At 40.3% G+C, this 18,540-nt stretch overlaps 1 protein-coding gene across 1 annotated transcript in view; it reads left to right on the forward strand.

The window, feature by feature from the left end:
• Positions 1 to 574: 574 nt before the first annotated feature.
• Positions 575 to 18,540, forward strand: part of ZFP64 (ZFP64 zinc finger protein) — a 160,855-nt gene continuing 142,889 nt past the window's right edge. The window contains exon 1 of the mRNA XM_075901185.1: positions 575 to 612. Within this exon, the coding sequence (XP_075757300.1) occupies positions 590 to 612 (23 nt within the window). The 5' untranslated portion in view covers positions 575 to 589. The remainder of the gene's footprint in view (positions 613 to 18,540) is intronic.

Below are 18,540 nucleotides of genomic sequence, written 5' to 3' on the forward strand. Positions count from 1 at the left end.
GGGGATTTAAATCCCCGTTTCATTTGCAATTGAGATGTGTCTAATTTGCATCCCTTTTACAGAAAAGGGATGCAGTCTAGACACAGCCCATGAGTATAGATAGATACCAATATATAGATTTATAGATATATACTGTAGACTAAAAAAGTAATTGTGACAGGGCGTTAGCCCTGCACTGGCCCTTTAAGGGCAAACCCCAGCCTGAAGCAGGGCTGGGGAGTTTAGCCATGTATTAGGGGATGAGGGCCAGCTGGGGGCTATATAAAGACCTGGGCGGCAGCTCTCAGGAGGAAGGTCAGTGAGGGCCTGGCTGCTGGGGAAGCAGGAGGCTCCCTGGAGCTAGAGCAGGGCTGGGGAGGCAAGGCAAGGCAGGGCTAGGGGAGCTCTAGCCAAACAAACCCCCAGGCGGCAGGGCCTGCATAACGGCCCGGTGGAGAAACAACAACCCCCGGAAGGGGGGCTCAGAGACGGACTTGGGCACTGCCGGAGGGCAGTGTGGCGAAGAGGACGACGCGGCCTGGAAGAAAGAGGGGAAGCCCCGCCAGAGGGAAGGTACTCTGCCAGCAGAAGGAGCTGATCCTGGAAGCAGATGGCAGACCCCCCGCTACGGTGGTGAGTGAACCCCCTCACAGTAATAATCTACTCAGAAGCTTTATTCTGTTCATTTGTGTCCCTGCAAATTGGGCTCAGTTCTTGAAAACAACCCACATTTGATCCTATTGATATAACCTTTTGTGAATGTCAAAAGAGGATGCACTTATTTCTTTGTATAAGAGGTGACAAGCTATTGAATGCAGTATGACTTTCCTGTGCTAGTCAACCTGTCATCCCAAACTGAAAATTAATTTCTCCTAAAACATGTAGTCAGGATGTTTTCTAGTCACACGGATAAGGAAAATACATAGAGCTTCAGAACCAATCTATGCCATCTGTTGGGACCCTAAAGGGGCTAAGGAAGGAAATGAAGAGAAGATAGAAATCACTCCCGGATAAATAGGAGAGAGACTGACGCTCTTCCACTGTTGAGAGGCCCTGTGGATAGTTTGGGAAGATAGAAATATAGGACATTGGACTGAAAGGCTAAGTGTACACTGCCGCACTATTTCTGTATCCTGAAATAGCTATTCTGCATCTTTTGAGTACGCCTATTATTTCGAAATATAACAGGCTCACAATTCCGACGCCCCTGTAAACCTCATTCTATGAGGATTAGCAATTTATTTCGAAATAAGTGCTGTGTACACAGTGCCAAATTTCAAAATAAGCTATTTTGAAATAAGTTCAAAATAAGATACTCAATTTGCATAGCTCAAATTGCATATCTTATTTCAACTTACAGTGCAGTGTAGACATGCCCAAAGGGACCTGTTGGGTCATTGAGTTTAGTCCCTTGCTATACTATGCATCTCTGTCCTATAATCTATTTCATAAACTTTTCAGTTATTATTAGACAATCTTTCTATTAAGTGGACACCATTCTTGTCTGTCTGTCATGGGATTTTCAACTTGCTGCTCCTGCGCACGTGCCAATGTGACTGCCCCCGCCAGCTCCTGCAGGTGTGCTCTGCTGCCTGGTTCAGTTCCACACAGCTCCACTGCCTCCTCCCGCCCTCCCCCAACCTGCCTGACCGCAGGAGCCATCATGGGTGAGCCTTGGCTCGTGAAGGATGGGAGTTGGCTGCGCATCGCTGCAGGTAAGAGCGCACCACAAGCAGAACTCTGTCCTGCCATAGTCGTGCCCCAGCCCATAATATTCCCACCCCCAGGGGAGACCTTCATGGCTGCCACCGGCTGCCCTGCCAGCCCAGTGCTCTCCCCCAGCCGGCTATTCTCCCCAACCTGTCCCGAGCATCCCCTGCCAACCCTATTCACCCTTCCCCCACCTATGTGTAACCCCCTGCCATCCCCCCTGCTTGCCCTCCCCCCCATGTGTAACCCTCCAATGTGTAACCCCCAGGCATAACCCACACATCCCAATTTGTAAAAGCCTCCTCCTCAGGCACAGCCCGCGCTGAACTCCCCACCCCACATTTGCACATACACTTAAAAACCTATTTTATGGTTATGAAGAACTAAAGAAGAAGAGTTCCAACAAACAGCCCCCCACTATCCTTATCTATCAAGTGCACTCCCCATCAACATCCACAGCTCCTTCAACTTCCCCCTGAAATCCTACTTGCGCTATAATGTGTACAGCACCCATAGCTGGATAGTTGGTGATCCGTGACAGCTCTTTGTGTTCGTTGCCTTGTCTCCCCACCCTTTTTCTCAATTGTGCTCATCTGCTGTCTCACTTATATTTGGAATAGTAAGTTTGTTGTGTTTCTACAACACCTATCACCTTGAACACTCTTACACAAATTCCAGTTACATCGAACTTTCCAGAAGCCCTTCCAAAAAAAATTGGAAACAAGTCTAGCTCAAAATACATAAGCATATCAAAATGAACCTTGGACTTTTTATTAATTGAAACACACAAAAAGACAAAAATTAAAAAAAATATAAACACTTTTTAAAAAGACAATTTTTCTAAAAGCACACCAAAAGACTAAAAATAAAGTGCACCAAAAAGTCAAAAATAACGTTTTAAGCTAGCAATGTAGGAGAAAGATTGGATGGCTAACAGTTAGCAACTACCTTGAATCATACTTAGCTTAAAACGTTATTTTTGACTTTTTGACGTACTTTGTTCTTATTTTTAGTCTTTTGGTGCGCTTTTAGAAAAATTGTCTTTTTAAAAAGTGGTTTTTATATTCTTTTTTATTTACTTGAAAAGCTTTCTGTAGATAAACAGGACAAAATTTCTCTTCAGGTTTGCTATTCACTTCCAGGGCGTCAGGATTTCATTGTCAGTGTGGTAAATGTCCTATTGACGCCAATTGATTTCACCCTTTGGAAGGGCCTTCTTTTTTCTAATACTGCTCAGGAAGCAAGCACTGTTTTAGAATCCTGCACTGTGAATCAAAAATGTACCTTCCTATGCTTTGCTGCGGATTCTGAGCACAAGGATTCTTAATTTTATTTTATGTAGGCTTTTATACAGAGTTCATTACTGGTGTATTGGCGTGCCTTCCATTAGTGCATTAAGCGATATAATTACACAGCTGTCACGTGTTGTTTGTTCTCTCTTACCCCCCACACAGGGAGAAATATGTTCCAGGTGGGATCTCATTTTGATAGTGTGTGTCTTTTTAGGCAGACAGACAGATAGATGTTGCTATGTGTTTGTTAAAGAAATGTGTCTTATATTTGGAGCAGACAGTGATGAAGTTTGTAATAGTCCTTAACAGTGTTCCCCATAAGCTGTTAACTTGTGTGGCCACTCAGCCACTGAGCTGATTAGCTGAGCGCCCACTGAGAGGTTTGTGTTTTTATTAGTGGCACACATTCACAAATGCCTCGGTGCACATAAATAATGTATTCTGTACGTGGATGAAAAAAATCCACACACAGATGGAAAAGATTAGAGGGATCATTGGTCCTTAGTTCCTAGGGGGAGTTCATACCTTGGTCTCAGACCATTTCCAGAGAAGGTTCGGTCATGTGCACAGATGCCATTTCATCTGATTGCTGAGAGTTCTATTTTGCCAGATGTGTGTAGTTGTCTACCATGGTTCTTGTCCCAGAGCTTTAGATCTTTGAGATGCTGAGCCCAAGCCATGGAGAGCTTGGAACATAAAGACTGAGACCTTGAACTTGATTCAGAATTCTATGGGAAGCCAGTATAAATAGTGGAGGATAGATGAGATATCTTCATGGTAGGCTGTGTTGTTGAGGGGATGAACTATGAAGTTCTGAACTACTTGGGGATTCCTAAAGGCTGAAGGCTTCACATTCAGGTATGTTGTATTTTTGTAGTCCATCTGAGAGGTGATGAAGGCATGAATAACTGAGGCCAGGCCTTTATCTCCCAGGATGGCATGGAGTTTCCTACTCCAGTACAGATAGTAGAAAGTGCAGATACAGTTATTTGAGAGCTCGGCATTGGTGAGGAATCCAGGAGTCCTCCTAGGCGACATATTGAATTGACCAATTGTGGTTGTGTATTCTCAACTAACAGAGTCCACACTGTAGATATCATTTCTTCAAAATACTATCCTCCACCCACCAGCATCACCTCTGCTGTGCTTCAGGAAGCTGTTTGTACCTCGAGCTCATCTCATCTAAGCACGGGGTATCCTAATATTAGTAGAATGGACCTATGGTGCGAAAGATAGGTAGAGCTGTGAATCATCTGTATATTGCTGGCACGTGAGTCCATGTTGTTTGATCTATTCACCTTGTGGATGCATGCAGATGTTAAAAAGGAATGGGAAGAGAACTGATCTTTGTGTCCATAAGTGAGAGGGTCTAGAAGAGTTACAGTTCCCCTTCACTACTTGCTGGGAGCATCCTTCCAAGAAGGACTCAAACTATTTTAGCACATTCCTTGGACCCCATCCATTTTTCTTAGGTGATACAGAAGAATATCAACGAAAATGGGCAACAAAAATTATTAGGGGGCTGGAGCACATGGCTTAAGAGGAGAGGCTAAGGGATTTGGACTTATTTAGTCTACAGAAGAGAAGATTGAGGAGAGATTTGATAGCAGCCTTTAACTACCTGAAGGGGGGTTCCAAAGAGGATGGAGAGACACTAAGACAGATGACAGAAAGAAGAGCAATGGTCTCAAGTTGCAAAGGGGGAGGTCTAGGTTGGATATTTGGAAAAACTATTTTACTAGCAGGATGGTGAAGCACTGGAATGGGTTAACTAGGGAGGTGGTAGAATATCAATCCCAAGAGGTTTTTAAGTCCTGGCTTGACAAAGTCCTGGCTGGGGTGACTTATGTGGGGTCAGTCCTGCTTTGGGAAGGGGGTTGGACTCTGTAACCTCCTGAGGTCTCTTCCAACCCTATGATTCTTTGATTCTAATATCATGGTCAACAGTGCTTAATCCTCCAGAGATACCCAGGAGTATGAAAACAGATATCTGTCCTCTGACCACCAGTATTAGAATATCATCCATCCATACCATTAAAGTGGTTTTGGTTGTGTCCTGGCCTGAATCCAGATAGTGTTGGGTCTATAATGCTAGCTTATGTTAGATGAACTTTTATCTGGCCTTCTGTATGTGCTTGCTTAGGAGTGGAAAATTTGGAACAGGGTAATGGTTTGTTAGGGCTAAAACAGTAAGGGTAGGTTTCTTCAGTTTTGATTAGATTATTGCATATTTAAAGAAGGAAGGGAGATTCCTTCCCTGAATGAGGCATAACAAACTATACAAAGGAAGGTATCCAAGGGAATTTCTATAAAGGGACATCCAGATAAACTAGATTAACTAAAGATGTGAGTTTAAATTCATGCTTTTAGTTAATTTGGTTTATCTTTCCTAGGTGTCCCTTTGTAGATGTGCACTATCTGGTACCTTTTTGGTAATCTCACATTGCATATAAGAGGCCAACTTCTGTTCTCATTTACACTGCCGTAAATTCAGGGTAACTACCTTGAACTCAATGAAGTTATCCTGGGGTTACCACAGTATCATTTCAGGTACGTCTACACTGCACACTTATCCGGAAGAAATACTCCAAAATAGCTTATTTTGAAATAGCACGTCTACACTACAGAGAAACCTCAAAATTAGTCCAAGGCAGACTTCCCTAATGTGCAGTTGGGTGCCTAATATGGAGTTCTAAGATAGTTGGGTGCCTAATGTGGACATACTACCTCAATTTAGAGCCCCAGGAGGCAATGGGGAGTAATTACTTGGAATGGCCTTAGGAAAGAGCTATTTTGATATAGCAGCAGTGGAGCATTCACACTACTACTATTTTGAAATAGCTATTTTGGAATAGGCATTATTCCTTGTGGAATGAAGTTTACAGAAGTCGGAATAAGCTGTCCAATATTCCAAATTTATTTCAAAATAATGGAATTGCTGTGTAGACACTCACATTGTTATTTCAGAATAACGGTAAATCTGAAATAATGCTTCTGTTTAGATGCATTCTTAAAGAACAGTTTGACACAAGACTGAAGATTTTTCTTCCTCATCATAGTGTCATTTCTGCATATTGGGGCTTTTATCGTGAGGCCAGTAATCTCAATGGCAAAGATTCTCACTGGATTGTGGAAAGAAATTTCCTCTCCATAGTGCAACTAGCAACAGCAGGTTAAGAAACTTACCTGTGCCACATTTCCTATGCAAAATGTCTTCCAGTTGACAGATAAACAACAAACCTCATCCTTTCTTCATAAAATATATGCATTTGAATGCATTTTATAAAGTTTCTTCTTAGAAGCATTTAACAATAGGAGCAACTTATGAGAATAGTTCTCTTTTGCTCCGAAATCTGCATGGTTTTCCTTTTCAAAATACAGTCACCCTTCCAAAGTACTTTCATATTGTCAGACTTGCTGGGGAAGAAATTCAGTCAGTCAGCCATTAAAAGGTGGGAAAGCTTCCTGCTGTTATGTATATGAGAGCAGGGCATTGTCTTGTCACATGTCAGATACTCAGCAGTAGCGGGAGAGAAAATCCTGTTGGTATATGATGGAGTTTGTGAGATCTCCAAACCGTAATTATTGGAATGTGTCCTGGGATAAGTGATGCTGTCACTGAACTCTGATTAGGTCTGAAGCAGGGTAGATGTAAGAAGGTGGGGGAAATAATGTCAAAGCTGTTAATTAGCAGGTAGTAAAAGTAACCAAAATTGTACAATCTGAAAGCAATTTGTCATCCACTTGCTTTAAATTAGAAACTTGGTAACAACTATGCACTTCTGTTGCACCTTTCATTTCTGGACCTCAGTGTACTTTATATTCATTAATTAAAATTCACAATGTCTCTGTGAGGGAGGTGAGTATGAGCATACCCATTTTAAGAAGGTCACAATGCAAGACCAATAGCCATGCCAGAAACAGAACTCAGGAGTCTAAAGTGCCAGTCATGTTTTCTAACCATGAGACAATGCTCCCTCTGACTGATTTAGAAAAAAGAAATATGCAGCTGAAAAAAATAATTCATGACCGATGCATCAATAAGCATGCAAAATACATTTCTGAGCCTGCATCTTAAAAGGCACAAAGTTTTAGATTACCCAGTTCTCAGCTGCTCATTTACAATGTTTGCTAGATATGTCCATTCTCAAGAGCAGAATATTGGCCCCACTAAATCCGTTCTGTCCACCAGCTGGGTGGTACAAAGCAGGCTCAAAGTTGGTTTTAACCAACAATGGGAGGATTCCCCACATGTACAGAAATTCTTCAATATTGTAGGGCTGCCCTAATGGCTTCTTTATCACTTCTTTTTCCAGCTTAGAGAGTCTGGCTTAGGAAAAGAAAGCAGGGAGACAGCACTCTAGAGATCTCCAAATGCCAGAATAGCCTTTGGGACTCATGGGAATCAAGGGTCAACTTAGAACAGCTCAAGCTTCTCTGTTACTCCAGGAGTGAGACCAACTCAAAATCAGGAGAACACAAAGGAAACTTCTCCCATCTCCATAACTCAAGCCCCAGACTATGACACAGACACTGCTCAGAATATAGCCAATAGTTCTGCGAGCTCAAAACATCTCATGTGTATATATATCTGGACCATTCTTCTTGATGTTACCTGCCTGAACATTTCACAAAAGTAAGCCTACGTTTCAGCAGACCTTTGAATGCTTCATTAAAAAAAATCAGTAAATGTTACTCATTAAATTGTTGGATGATAATCATCCAAAAACTATAACTTGGAACTTGAGCAAAAAAAGGAAGCAAAACAACAGTAACAAAAAAATCAGTCTACATTCTTTCTTTGGAGAGAAACTTTTTTTTTTACAATCTACCAATATGGAATAGTTTCAGCATTTCCTGCATGACTTTCTAAAGGCTTAAAATGCCTCAAGGCACTCCTGTGTGCTGTACTTGAAAAAAAGTATTACTTTAAAGACTGGACAAATGAAGCACAAAAGAGTGCTTTTGAGCTGGCTATTACCACAGTGTGTTTATACATGCATAGAGTTGGACACTGCTTCTTCTCAGTGCTGAAGAGGTAACTAGTGCAAGAAGGTTCTCTCTCTCTCTCTCTCTCTCTATCTCTCTCTCTCTCTCTCTCAATAAGTAGAGGATTAAAGGGGATTCCCAACTGTAAAACAAAACATGTCAGGAAGGAAGGGATTGTCTCAGGGTGTGACTGTAACAACTATGTGGTTATGTGGGGAGGAAAATATGGGAAGGTTCTGTGAATATTTATAGAACACTGGAGAACTGTATATTTAGAGCCCCCAGGTGAACTCAACCATAGTAAAAGAACAACAGTCAGTGATGTAGGGATCTTGGCAAAGAGGATCCTGTGACATTTTCTGGACATATTCCAAAGGGTTCAATAGCCCCTTGCTACAGCATGTTTTTCAGCTTAGTTATGAAATGCAGAGAATCCTGCCAGCAATTTATTACAGTTATCAGGGAATTGTGTTTTCTCTTGCAGTAATTTTAACCTGGTGCTATGTGACTCATAGACAGATAGACACTGGACCCAATTCTGCACTGATTCATACCACCTGCAACCCCACCAAGTCATCTGGAATACAGGGATTAGGTCTAAAGAGTTGGCCAAATTCAGGGCTGATGTGTAAAGGAGCAAGAGAAAGGAGGAACAGGTTGCATTCTCACACTGTTCCAAATAGCTGACACATATCATATAAAATCTTTCTTTGGATTTGACTGTATTGGTAACTCAAATAATAACAGACCATAACTTGCAGACAAAGCTTTCTCCCAACACTCTCTCTTCCTTGAGTTTCCTTGAATAGCATCATGCCCTTTTATCCAGATGTAGTTAACAAACCACATCAATACAATCAGGCACCAAAACATGTTCATCACCCTTCTGCAGAGTTTTCACTCCCACTGAAAGGAAGGGTCAACAGCCTGGTATCTCTGTATGGCTGTAGGAGAGGCCATCCACGTACAAGAGATAAAGGTCAGTTTTTCTAAGGTAGTTGGGTGCCTAAAAGGTGCAGATAGGCATCTAAACACCTAAAAATCCCACTAGGTGCCCATCTGCATCTTTAGGCACCTACGTACCTTTGAAAACCTGGCCTTAACTTAGTTTTTGGTAAATTGACCTAAATAAGACTAGATTTTGAGGGACCGAGAAAAAGTATAAGTAACAACAGCTTCCACAAAATGATGCAAAGGTTAAAAATTCAATGACAAAAGGTCACCTTTTCACACATGCATTCAGACCACTGGCAATGCAGAACTGTACAACTGGATAGGAAAAAGAAACAGAATTTAGACACAGCCTTGGACTCATGTCTGAATTAATCTCAGGTAACAACCTGAGCCACAAAGTTCAAATCCAAACTTCCCAGGGTATTTTGCCTGTCTTTATAGAAATGTGCCTAAATTACAACTGCTCTGAATATCCCCAAATTTCATGGAGGTTCAGATCTAGGCTTCAGCCTCTGGAACAAATTGTGTCATGGCAACTCAGATAAATACACCTGAAGGGCAAGCATTTTACCTCTGCAATAGATCTAGGGCCAGGTGTTTGTTTTTTTTAATGCCCTAAAGAAAGAGACTCTCGGATCTTTCTATAGTCTCCCTACCCCCATTCTAATATTGCCTCCCCATTCACAGCATGCAAAATGAGCCCTTTGCTATTCTCTGAATATAGTTCTCACGGATTGTGTACATTTACTGGGAGATTGACGCTGCAGAGATTGATCTCCTCGGTCTAGTAAGGACCCACTAAATCAACCACTGATAGTGCCCCCGTTGACTCCGATACTCCACCAGATCATGAGGAGTAAAGGAAGTTCATGGTTGAATTTCTCCTGTCAATCTGCAGAAAGGATGCTGTGAAAATTTGACTGAAGGTATGTCAACTCCAGCTAAGCTATTCACATAATTGGAGGTGTGTATGTGATCTCAGGTTGACTTTCTTCCATAGTGTAGACTTGGCCTAAATGTATTTTTTCAGAACACAATGTTAATATTTCCATCCAGATTCTCCACTACATCCATTTATGCTTTGTACTGCGGAGCGAGGGCCAATTAATGTTCTAGCTCTCTGGTTCTCTGCTTCACCTTCAGTACAGTTTACAGTGTAATTTATAGGCAATGGGGCTGGTGCCTCTGAAGTGCACCATACAGCAATTTTTTCCTAGGGAGCATACTTCAGCACTGGTATACCAGTGTGTACACTCCAGCTGCTCCTTTTACCTGACGCCCTCCCGCTTATCCCCGGGAGGAGGGGGGAGTTATCACACCCTGATATAAAACCATTTCATGGGAACATTTTCCTAAAATAGCAGCAGCACATCACTCCCTGCTGTGGGTTATTGCTAAATGTGTGTGGTTTGAAAATAATTACAGTTAGATCATTCAGTGCCTAGTATTTCTCCTACTCTCTTTTGAGATTAGACCATTCCACCTCTAGCCCTGCCCTCCAGCTGCTGAAGCAGAATTATCTGTCTCTAAGGTTCAAAACAAAAGATTTCTTTCAAATATAAGGGAGTGGACTTAGATTGCTTGCCAACTGGTATAGAAGTCAAGAATTCAGTCCTGTGAGAGCTAAGAATCCTCAACTTCTGTAAGCTCCAATTGGAGATGGAGATATACGTGACCTTGTTCCAAATATCTTTCAAATATTGCTTTAGTCTGGAGATTCATGTGACTACTCTGTTGTGTCAAATGTGGATTGCATCACATGTCATCCAGTTAGCTTTCCTTATGATAAGGTGCATCCTGACTAGGGCACTACCAAATTCATGGCCTACCAAATTCACAGTTTGTGATACATTTTCCCCTGCTGGGAGTTTGGTAGGGCCCTAATTATGGCATGGTCAGATATGATCTGATGCAATACTGTACAATGGCTTTTGATTATTTTGAGCTATTTCAAATCTATATAGAGAAATTTCAAGTATATAGAGAAATACCATCTAGATCAAGGGTTCCCAACCTGGGGTACACGTATCCCCAAGGGGTACGGGGAATATTTGGTAAATAACTAGATTATCCTAATTGAAATATTCCAAAAGTAGTAGTGTTAGTGAAAAAAGTTGTGGATTCTAGAGTCTAGAATTTATTTCCTTTCATATTGAATAGGGGGTACGGGAAGGATTACTAAAAGCCAAGAGGGTACGGGGACCAAAAAAGGTTGGGAACCCCTAATCTAGATGGAGCTACTAGAATGAGGGTGCATACCTAGCTGGAAAACCATTCTCATAAAGTAGTTATCCATAGTTCACAGTGAGGCTGGAAGGGCGTAATGAATGGCATCCTGCAGGGATCAATTCTGGATCTGGTTCTGTTCGATATCCTCATCATAAACATCATACATGTAGTGAGTACATTTATAAAGTGTGGATGATACCAAACAGGCAGGGTTTGCAAGTACTTTGGAAAACAGGACTATAATTCAATTGATCTAGAAAAACTGGAGAAATGGTCTGAATCAACAGGATGAGATTCCATAAGGACAAATGCAAAGCACTCCACTTAGTATGTGTGCAACGGAGTGTTCCTTCCTAACTCAGAAATGACTGCCTAGGAAGGAGTATTGCAGAGAGGGATATAGGGGTCATAGTGGACCACAAGCTAAATCTCAGTCAACAATGTGTCGCGAAAAAAGAAAACATTGTTCTGGGATGCATTAGCAGGAGTGTTGTCAGCAAGACACAAACAAGTCACTGCGCTGATTAGGTCTCAGCTGGAGTAATGTGTCCAGTTCTGGGTGCCACATTTCAGGAAAGATGCAGACAAACTGGGGGGGAAAAAAGTCCAAAAAAGAGCAACAAGAGTGATTAAAGAAAATATGAACTAGAAAATATGAACTGTGAGAAAAGATTGAAAGAATAGAGTTTCTTTAGTCTGGAAAAAATAAGTCTGAGAGGGGACATAACAGCTTTAAAGTACCTAAAAGGTTGTTGCAAGGAGAAGGAAAAAAATTATTTTGCTTAACCTCTGAGGACAGGGCAAGAAGCAATGGGCTTAAACTGCAGCAAGGAGGGTTTAGGTTGGACATTAGGAAAAATCTGGCAAGGTGGTTAAGCACTGGAAAAAATTGCCTAGGGAGGTTGTGGAATCATCCTCATTAAGAGAGGTTAGACAAACACCTTTTATGGGTAGTATTCCTGTAAGCTTTGTGCTTGTGCGGCCACATAGAAGAAATTCAAATGTTGCTCAGAGGAGCACTCACAACTAGGTTTCTGTTTCTATTGGTGATGCACATTTGCACATGCATTGGTGTACATAAAATTATTCTGCACGTGGATGGAAAAAATGCACAAAAGAGTAGAGGGAATGCTGGTTATGAATGATCTAGATGGTGCTTGTTCCTGCCATTGGTAGAGGGGACTGGACTCAATAACCTCTCAAGGTTCCTTCCAATTTTATTCTATGAAGTTAGTCACTTATTATCATTTTGGCTCACAAATATTGACACATCAGTATTCTATCCATGGTAGAACTGACATGAGCACATAAATACAAAGCTAAGCAAGCTGGCAAATACTTTTTGTTCACAGCTACTCAAATTAAAGACAGGTACTTTGGTGTGTCTTCAACCAGAAACAAACTGTGAAAATTCATTTCCCAGTGCTATCTAAGTATTTTTTTATAATTCACTATGATCACACTATATATTCAGATAGAAGTTACAAATAAGCTTTTCAACTCTTCCTTGTTTATACAATATTAGCACCACTTTATAGAAGTGGGTGCTAATTAAATGCTGTATTTTAATAGAATCCCCATGAATTTGTAGAGTACATGCTGGAAAGACTTTTCAAAATAATTTACTTTTAAAATAAGTGGGATAATCAAAATCAAAATAATTCAAATCTTATGTTTTGATTCCCACTATCTTTAACACCAAACTGATTAGGCTTAGATGCCTCAAATGAGGAAAAGAGGAATGGTGTGGAGGAAGAATCAAAAGAAATTTTGCTCACTTAATTTTTCAAGGGTGGTTATTTAATAAAGGATTCCCCCCTATTTTCAGCCATGATTTTGCTCACACAAACCAAGTAACTGTGCGTGGACCCTGGAACTACTCTAACTTGTGCTGCCTGTGGGATGCACTGCAGCTCAGAATCTGTCGCACACTCCCTACCCTGTCCCTGCACTGATAGAATTATCTGCCAAGCTTTTGTGGGTCATTTATGGCGCTCATATGCTGCCAGAGACATGTCTACAAACCGGAGGTGAGAATAGCATCATGGCCTCCTCCCAAGAGTCTGATGATACTGAAAAGCCTACCCCTATAAAATCCTTTGGCAGATTACTGAGTCCCCTCAACACCAATCAAAAGTCAGTGGAAGTTGAAGATTTGCAGTCCTTTGGTATGGTTGTTCAGTGGTTTAATCGAGTCATAAGAACATAAGAATGGCCACACTGGGTGCATGTCCATCTAGCCCAGTATCCTATCTTCCAACAGTGGCCACTAGCACATGCCCCAAAGCAAATGTATAGAACAGGGAATCATCAAGTGAACTCTCTCCTGTCATCCATTGCCAGCCCCTGAAAAACAGAGGCTAGGGACACCATTCCCTAGCCATTCCTGCTAATAAATATTGATGGACCTAACCTCCATGCATGTATCTATTTTTTTTTTGACCCTGTTAAAGTCCTGGTCTTCACAACATTCTCTGGCAAGGAGGTTCCACAGGTTTACTATGTGCTGCATAAAGAAAATGTTCCTTTTGTTTGTTTAAAACCTGCTACTTATTAATTTCATTTGGTTTCCCCTGGTTCATATGTTATGGGATCAAGTAAATAACTTTTCCTTATTCACTTTCTCCATGCTTATTTTGATTTTATAGACCTCTATCATATCCCCCCTTAGTCTCCACTTTTCTAAGATGAAAAGTCCCTAATCTCTCTTTATCTGACATCCATTCCAAACCCCTAATCATTTTTTTGCCCTTTTCTGAACCTTTTCCAATGCCAACGTATCTTTTTTGAGATGAGGCAACCACATCTGCAGTAATCAAGATGTGGGCATGCCATGGATTTATATAGAGGCAATAAGATATTGTCTGTCCTATTCTCTATCTCCTTTTTAATTATTCATAGCATTGTTTGCTTTTTTGACTGCCACTGCACACTGAGTGGATGTTTTCAGAGAACTATTCACAATGACTCCAAGATGACTCTAGAGCAGCGGTCCCAAACCTTTTGGGGCTGCCGGGTGCCCAGGGGTAGGGCTGCTCACGCGCTACGCACCCGGGGGTGGAGCCATCCATGTGCCGCGCAGCCAGGGCAAGGCTGGCTCTGATCACTCGGCAGGTGCCCATAAATGCCCTGGCAGGCACCACGGTGCCCGCAGGCACCACGTTGGGGACCACTACTCTAGAGTGGTGATAGAAATGTAGCCGTGTTAGTCTGGGGTAGCTGAAGCAAAATACTCTAGAGTGGTTATAGTTAAATTAGTCCCCATCATTTTGTATGTATAGTTGGGATTATTTTTTCCAATGTGCATTACTTTACATTTATCAACATTAAAATTAATTTGCCATTTTGTTGCCCAGTCACCTAGTTTTGTGAAATCCTTTCGAAGCACTTCACAGTCTGCTTTGTTCTTAACTGTCTTGAGCAATTTAGTATAATCTGCAAATGTTGCTACCTCTCTGTTTACCCCTTTCTCCAGATCATTTATAAATAGGTTAAATAGGATTGGTCCCAGTAAGGGACCCTTGGGGGACACCACTAGTTACCTTTCTCCCTTCTAAAAACTGACCATTTATTCCTACCCTTTGTTTCCTGTTTTTTAAGTCCTACATTTATTCTCAGGGGCATCAGAGGTACTATTGCTTTGTTTACGCTTGATATTAAGGGCCGGTACATGAGTTTGGATGAAATAAGAAGTGACCCACATTTTCATCTGGACTGATCTTTTTTGGTGGTTCAGAAATCTGTGTTAACTTCATTCTCTGTGCTTCTGAGTCATAGATCAGGTTGGAAATTGAAATGGTAACATATTTTGAAAGCAGATGTTTTTGTGTCTGGAAATATAGAAAGGCAAAGAAATTCTAAGACTTCTAGATACATCAGAAATTCAAGGTATACTGTATTTCTTTGAGTGAACTATTCAATCTTAATTCAAATATAATGTGCCTAATTCTCTTTGTACTTGCAATGGTTTTATATTGACTCCATACATTATGTCCTAACAAATAAGAAGATAATCAGACCCCTAGGTACAAACACAGACCATCATCTTTTGATATTTCTGCTTCACAAAAGCATTGAATTCCCCAATTGTCTGGCCAATTGAAGAAGCATAAATGATTTTCAGTCCCATTTTTACCTTCCATAACATTGGGGAAAACATCTCTTGACAGAGACCTCCATCCAACCTATGTAGGTTCTGAAAATACAAAGTGGGAATAGAGACACTTCAAGTAAAGTTAATAAAAATGGCAGAACAGCTTAGTCAAAGTTATTAAGAAACTGCATACTCCATAAACAGTGATTGCAAATGCAGAGACAATAAAACCTGAAAGATGTTAAAGTCCAGATTGATTACACACATGACATTCCATTTATTATATTTCATTATTTTAAAATAGATACTGAGTCATAAACATGGCTGCCAATAAGTCCACCTGGGTCCTATGAAAAAGATAATAAATACTCCTCCCTGACTTTTTTTGGTCATATTACAGATATTGCAGAGATTGCTTTGGGGCTTTCATCCAGGACCCTAGAAACCTCGTCCCTTGTGCTTTTCTCTATTCCATAAGTCGTGGTTTTAAAATATTTTCATCTCTGTTCCATATCAGAAAGCATCTGCATTGTATTATATTTCATCTCTGAGCCAAAAAGGGAATATGTTTTTGGCATTTCTGAACACGATCAAATAGATTTCATTGCTAAAAAAGTGGGAGGGGAACCCTACCATACAGCTCTTGCTATTACCTTAAATAGAAAGAAGATCTGCAGGAAAATGTATGTTGATGAAGGATATTGATTTGCAGGGCCCTATTTATACCTGCTGTATGCCCCTTTAACTTATGCCAGGGCTGAATTAAATTTACTTATTGTCAATAGCATTTTGCAGTTTTAAAAAAAAAAGAAAGGAAGGGAGAAATAGGTGATTAATAGTAAGCTACATTTCAGTATTCTGTAACAGCAATAAATTAGCTGAGCTTAAATATGTTCCGCAAACTGGATAACAACAAAAAATAATCATGAATATCTCATGTATAAAAACTAGTTTCACTAAAAAGCAAACCCTTTGGAGCATTTTTTCTACAGTAATTTACTGTGGAGTAATATATTGTCAGCATGGACTATGCTAAGCACATCTATTTTTGTTAAAAAGATAGAGGCATGATCTTGTGGTCAGAACACAGAACCGAGAGCCAAGAATATCTGGGATCTAATGCAAGAGCTGACTATTATTCCCTCTGTAACTTTGGGAAACTTAATCTCTCCCTCCTCTTCACAACATGTAAAGTAACATTTAACTCCACAGAACTCTTATAAGGGCAGATAAACCAATATATGAACATCAATTTTAAGAGGGAAATAGCCATGTATCTGCAAATTGTTATGAAATGAACTTTTTTTTAGGAAACCTACACAGTTAACACGTTAGTGATCATTTTTTGCCTTTTTGTCCTGTTTTAAAATATTATCCTGAAACAGCACAATAGCAACTTTTTGCTGAACTTTAGCCAATCAGGATCATCCCACCAAAATAATGTAAATACAATTAGTTGATTTAAAGCACATTTCATGTTATGCTTATCTGCTAAGTGTTTCGGTTATGGCACTCATACCACATGAGTCACTCATACATATTCCTCAAGGAAGAGCCAAAAGATGGAAGGAAAATGCAGCCCGAGGAAAAAGTCTATAAAGATTTCTCGCTTTTCTAATCCCTTCTCTCTAATGTTTCTTTGTAAATTTGTCAGATGGGAATGAAATTGCCTCATAACTCTCCAGACGTGAAGAGCATCACTGCACAAAATTACGTACTTGTCAAAGCAAGGGGGAATTTATGTTGGTGTTCCTGAGATGTGATTTTATTCAGTCTATTTCCTTTGTGCACATCATTGCAACTAGAGAGACAAAAACAACTAGTTTATGTATATTCTTTTTCCTTTGGTTTCTTTCTTTTTTTTAATACTATGTTGAATTTTTTTTCTTCCGTTTTTCCCTTTTGTTTCTTTTTCCCCCCAACTCCTTTTATCTACTGCTTATTGCTAGTGACAAGAAACTTCCATTCAACAATACAGTGATGATAGCAGCTATGATTTTACCAGTACTAGGCAGTTCAAACAAGTACTAAGATAATTTCCCTATGGAGCATACAGGAAGGTGTGGGTTCTTTTCCGGAGCCATGACAAAAGATCAGAAATTATTTTGATTCAAAAATCTTTAACATGTCTTCCAGACAGCAGAAATTTTATTTCAATTAATTCTTACCACTGGGTTTTTGTATTGCAATTTAAATTCATTCCCCCATCTGAAGGCTCTGCCTTTGTACCTAGCCATTATAAATTTGCCATAAGTGTTTTCCCAATATGTTTCAATCCAGCTCCTCAACACTATTTTGAAATTGTGTGAATTTAAATTTTGGAATTTTTTCCTTTCTCTTTAAGGATGCGAATTAATCGGGAGATTAAGTTGAATTTCAAAGATACTTGATTGCCTAGTCCTCTTATGCAGCATCTTTAAGAACTCCAGCTTTAACTTTTATATAAATATGTGTTTATCTGTGCCCACATTATTTTCCAAATAGAAACTAGGGGTGCATCTACACTGCACCATTTTCCTGGAATAACAACCGTTATTCTGGAAAAACAATACTAGCGTCCACACAGCAGTTGTGTTATTTTGAAAGAAAATCAAAATAAGGGAGGGCTTTTTCCAATATTGGTAAACCTCAATCCATGAGGAACAACGTCTCTTCTGAAAAAGCTTTTTCAGAAGAGGATGTGTGGGAATGCTCCACTGCTGCTATGTTGAAATACCTCCTCACCAGGGCCATTCTAAGTTATTCCTCCTCAGTGCCTCCTGGGGTTCTAAATCAAGATAGCACCTCTACACTAGGGGAGCCTGCCTTGGACTAATTTTGAGGCTTCCCTGTAGTATGGATGCTCTATTTCAAAATAAGCTATTCCGGAAGATATCTTTCAGGATAGCTTTTTCCAAAATAAGCTTGCAGTGTAGACATATCCTAACATAGAAAATAGGTAGGTAAAGGCCCAGACCTTTATCTGTCAAATAAATTAATGTATCCAGTTGATCAACAGTTCTTTACAACACACATAATTATAGAGTCTAACACTGAACCAAAAATCATTGTCTATAACAGACTTCATAGTGGATTCTAATCTTCATTTCATATCTCACCCAAACATTACATGCTCTTCTAGGCTTGTTTGTTTGTTCTTCTTGACTTCTGTTATAGTAGCTGAGTTTCCTGACATGTTTTGAAAATGGCTTCATCGTGGAGTTGGGCTCAAGTTACAAAGTTCATATATGGGTGCAGATTTGGACTTGTAGGTGGAGAAGATCATTTCCATGATGTACTCTCAAGGCCATCTAT

The sequence above is a fragment of the Pelodiscus sinensis genome, chromosome 18 (assembly GCF_049634645.1).
Source record: "Pelodiscus sinensis isolate JC-2024 chromosome 18, ASM4963464v1, whole genome shotgun sequence".
NCBI lineage: Eukaryota > Metazoa > Chordata > Testudines > Trionychidae > Pelodiscus > Pelodiscus sinensis.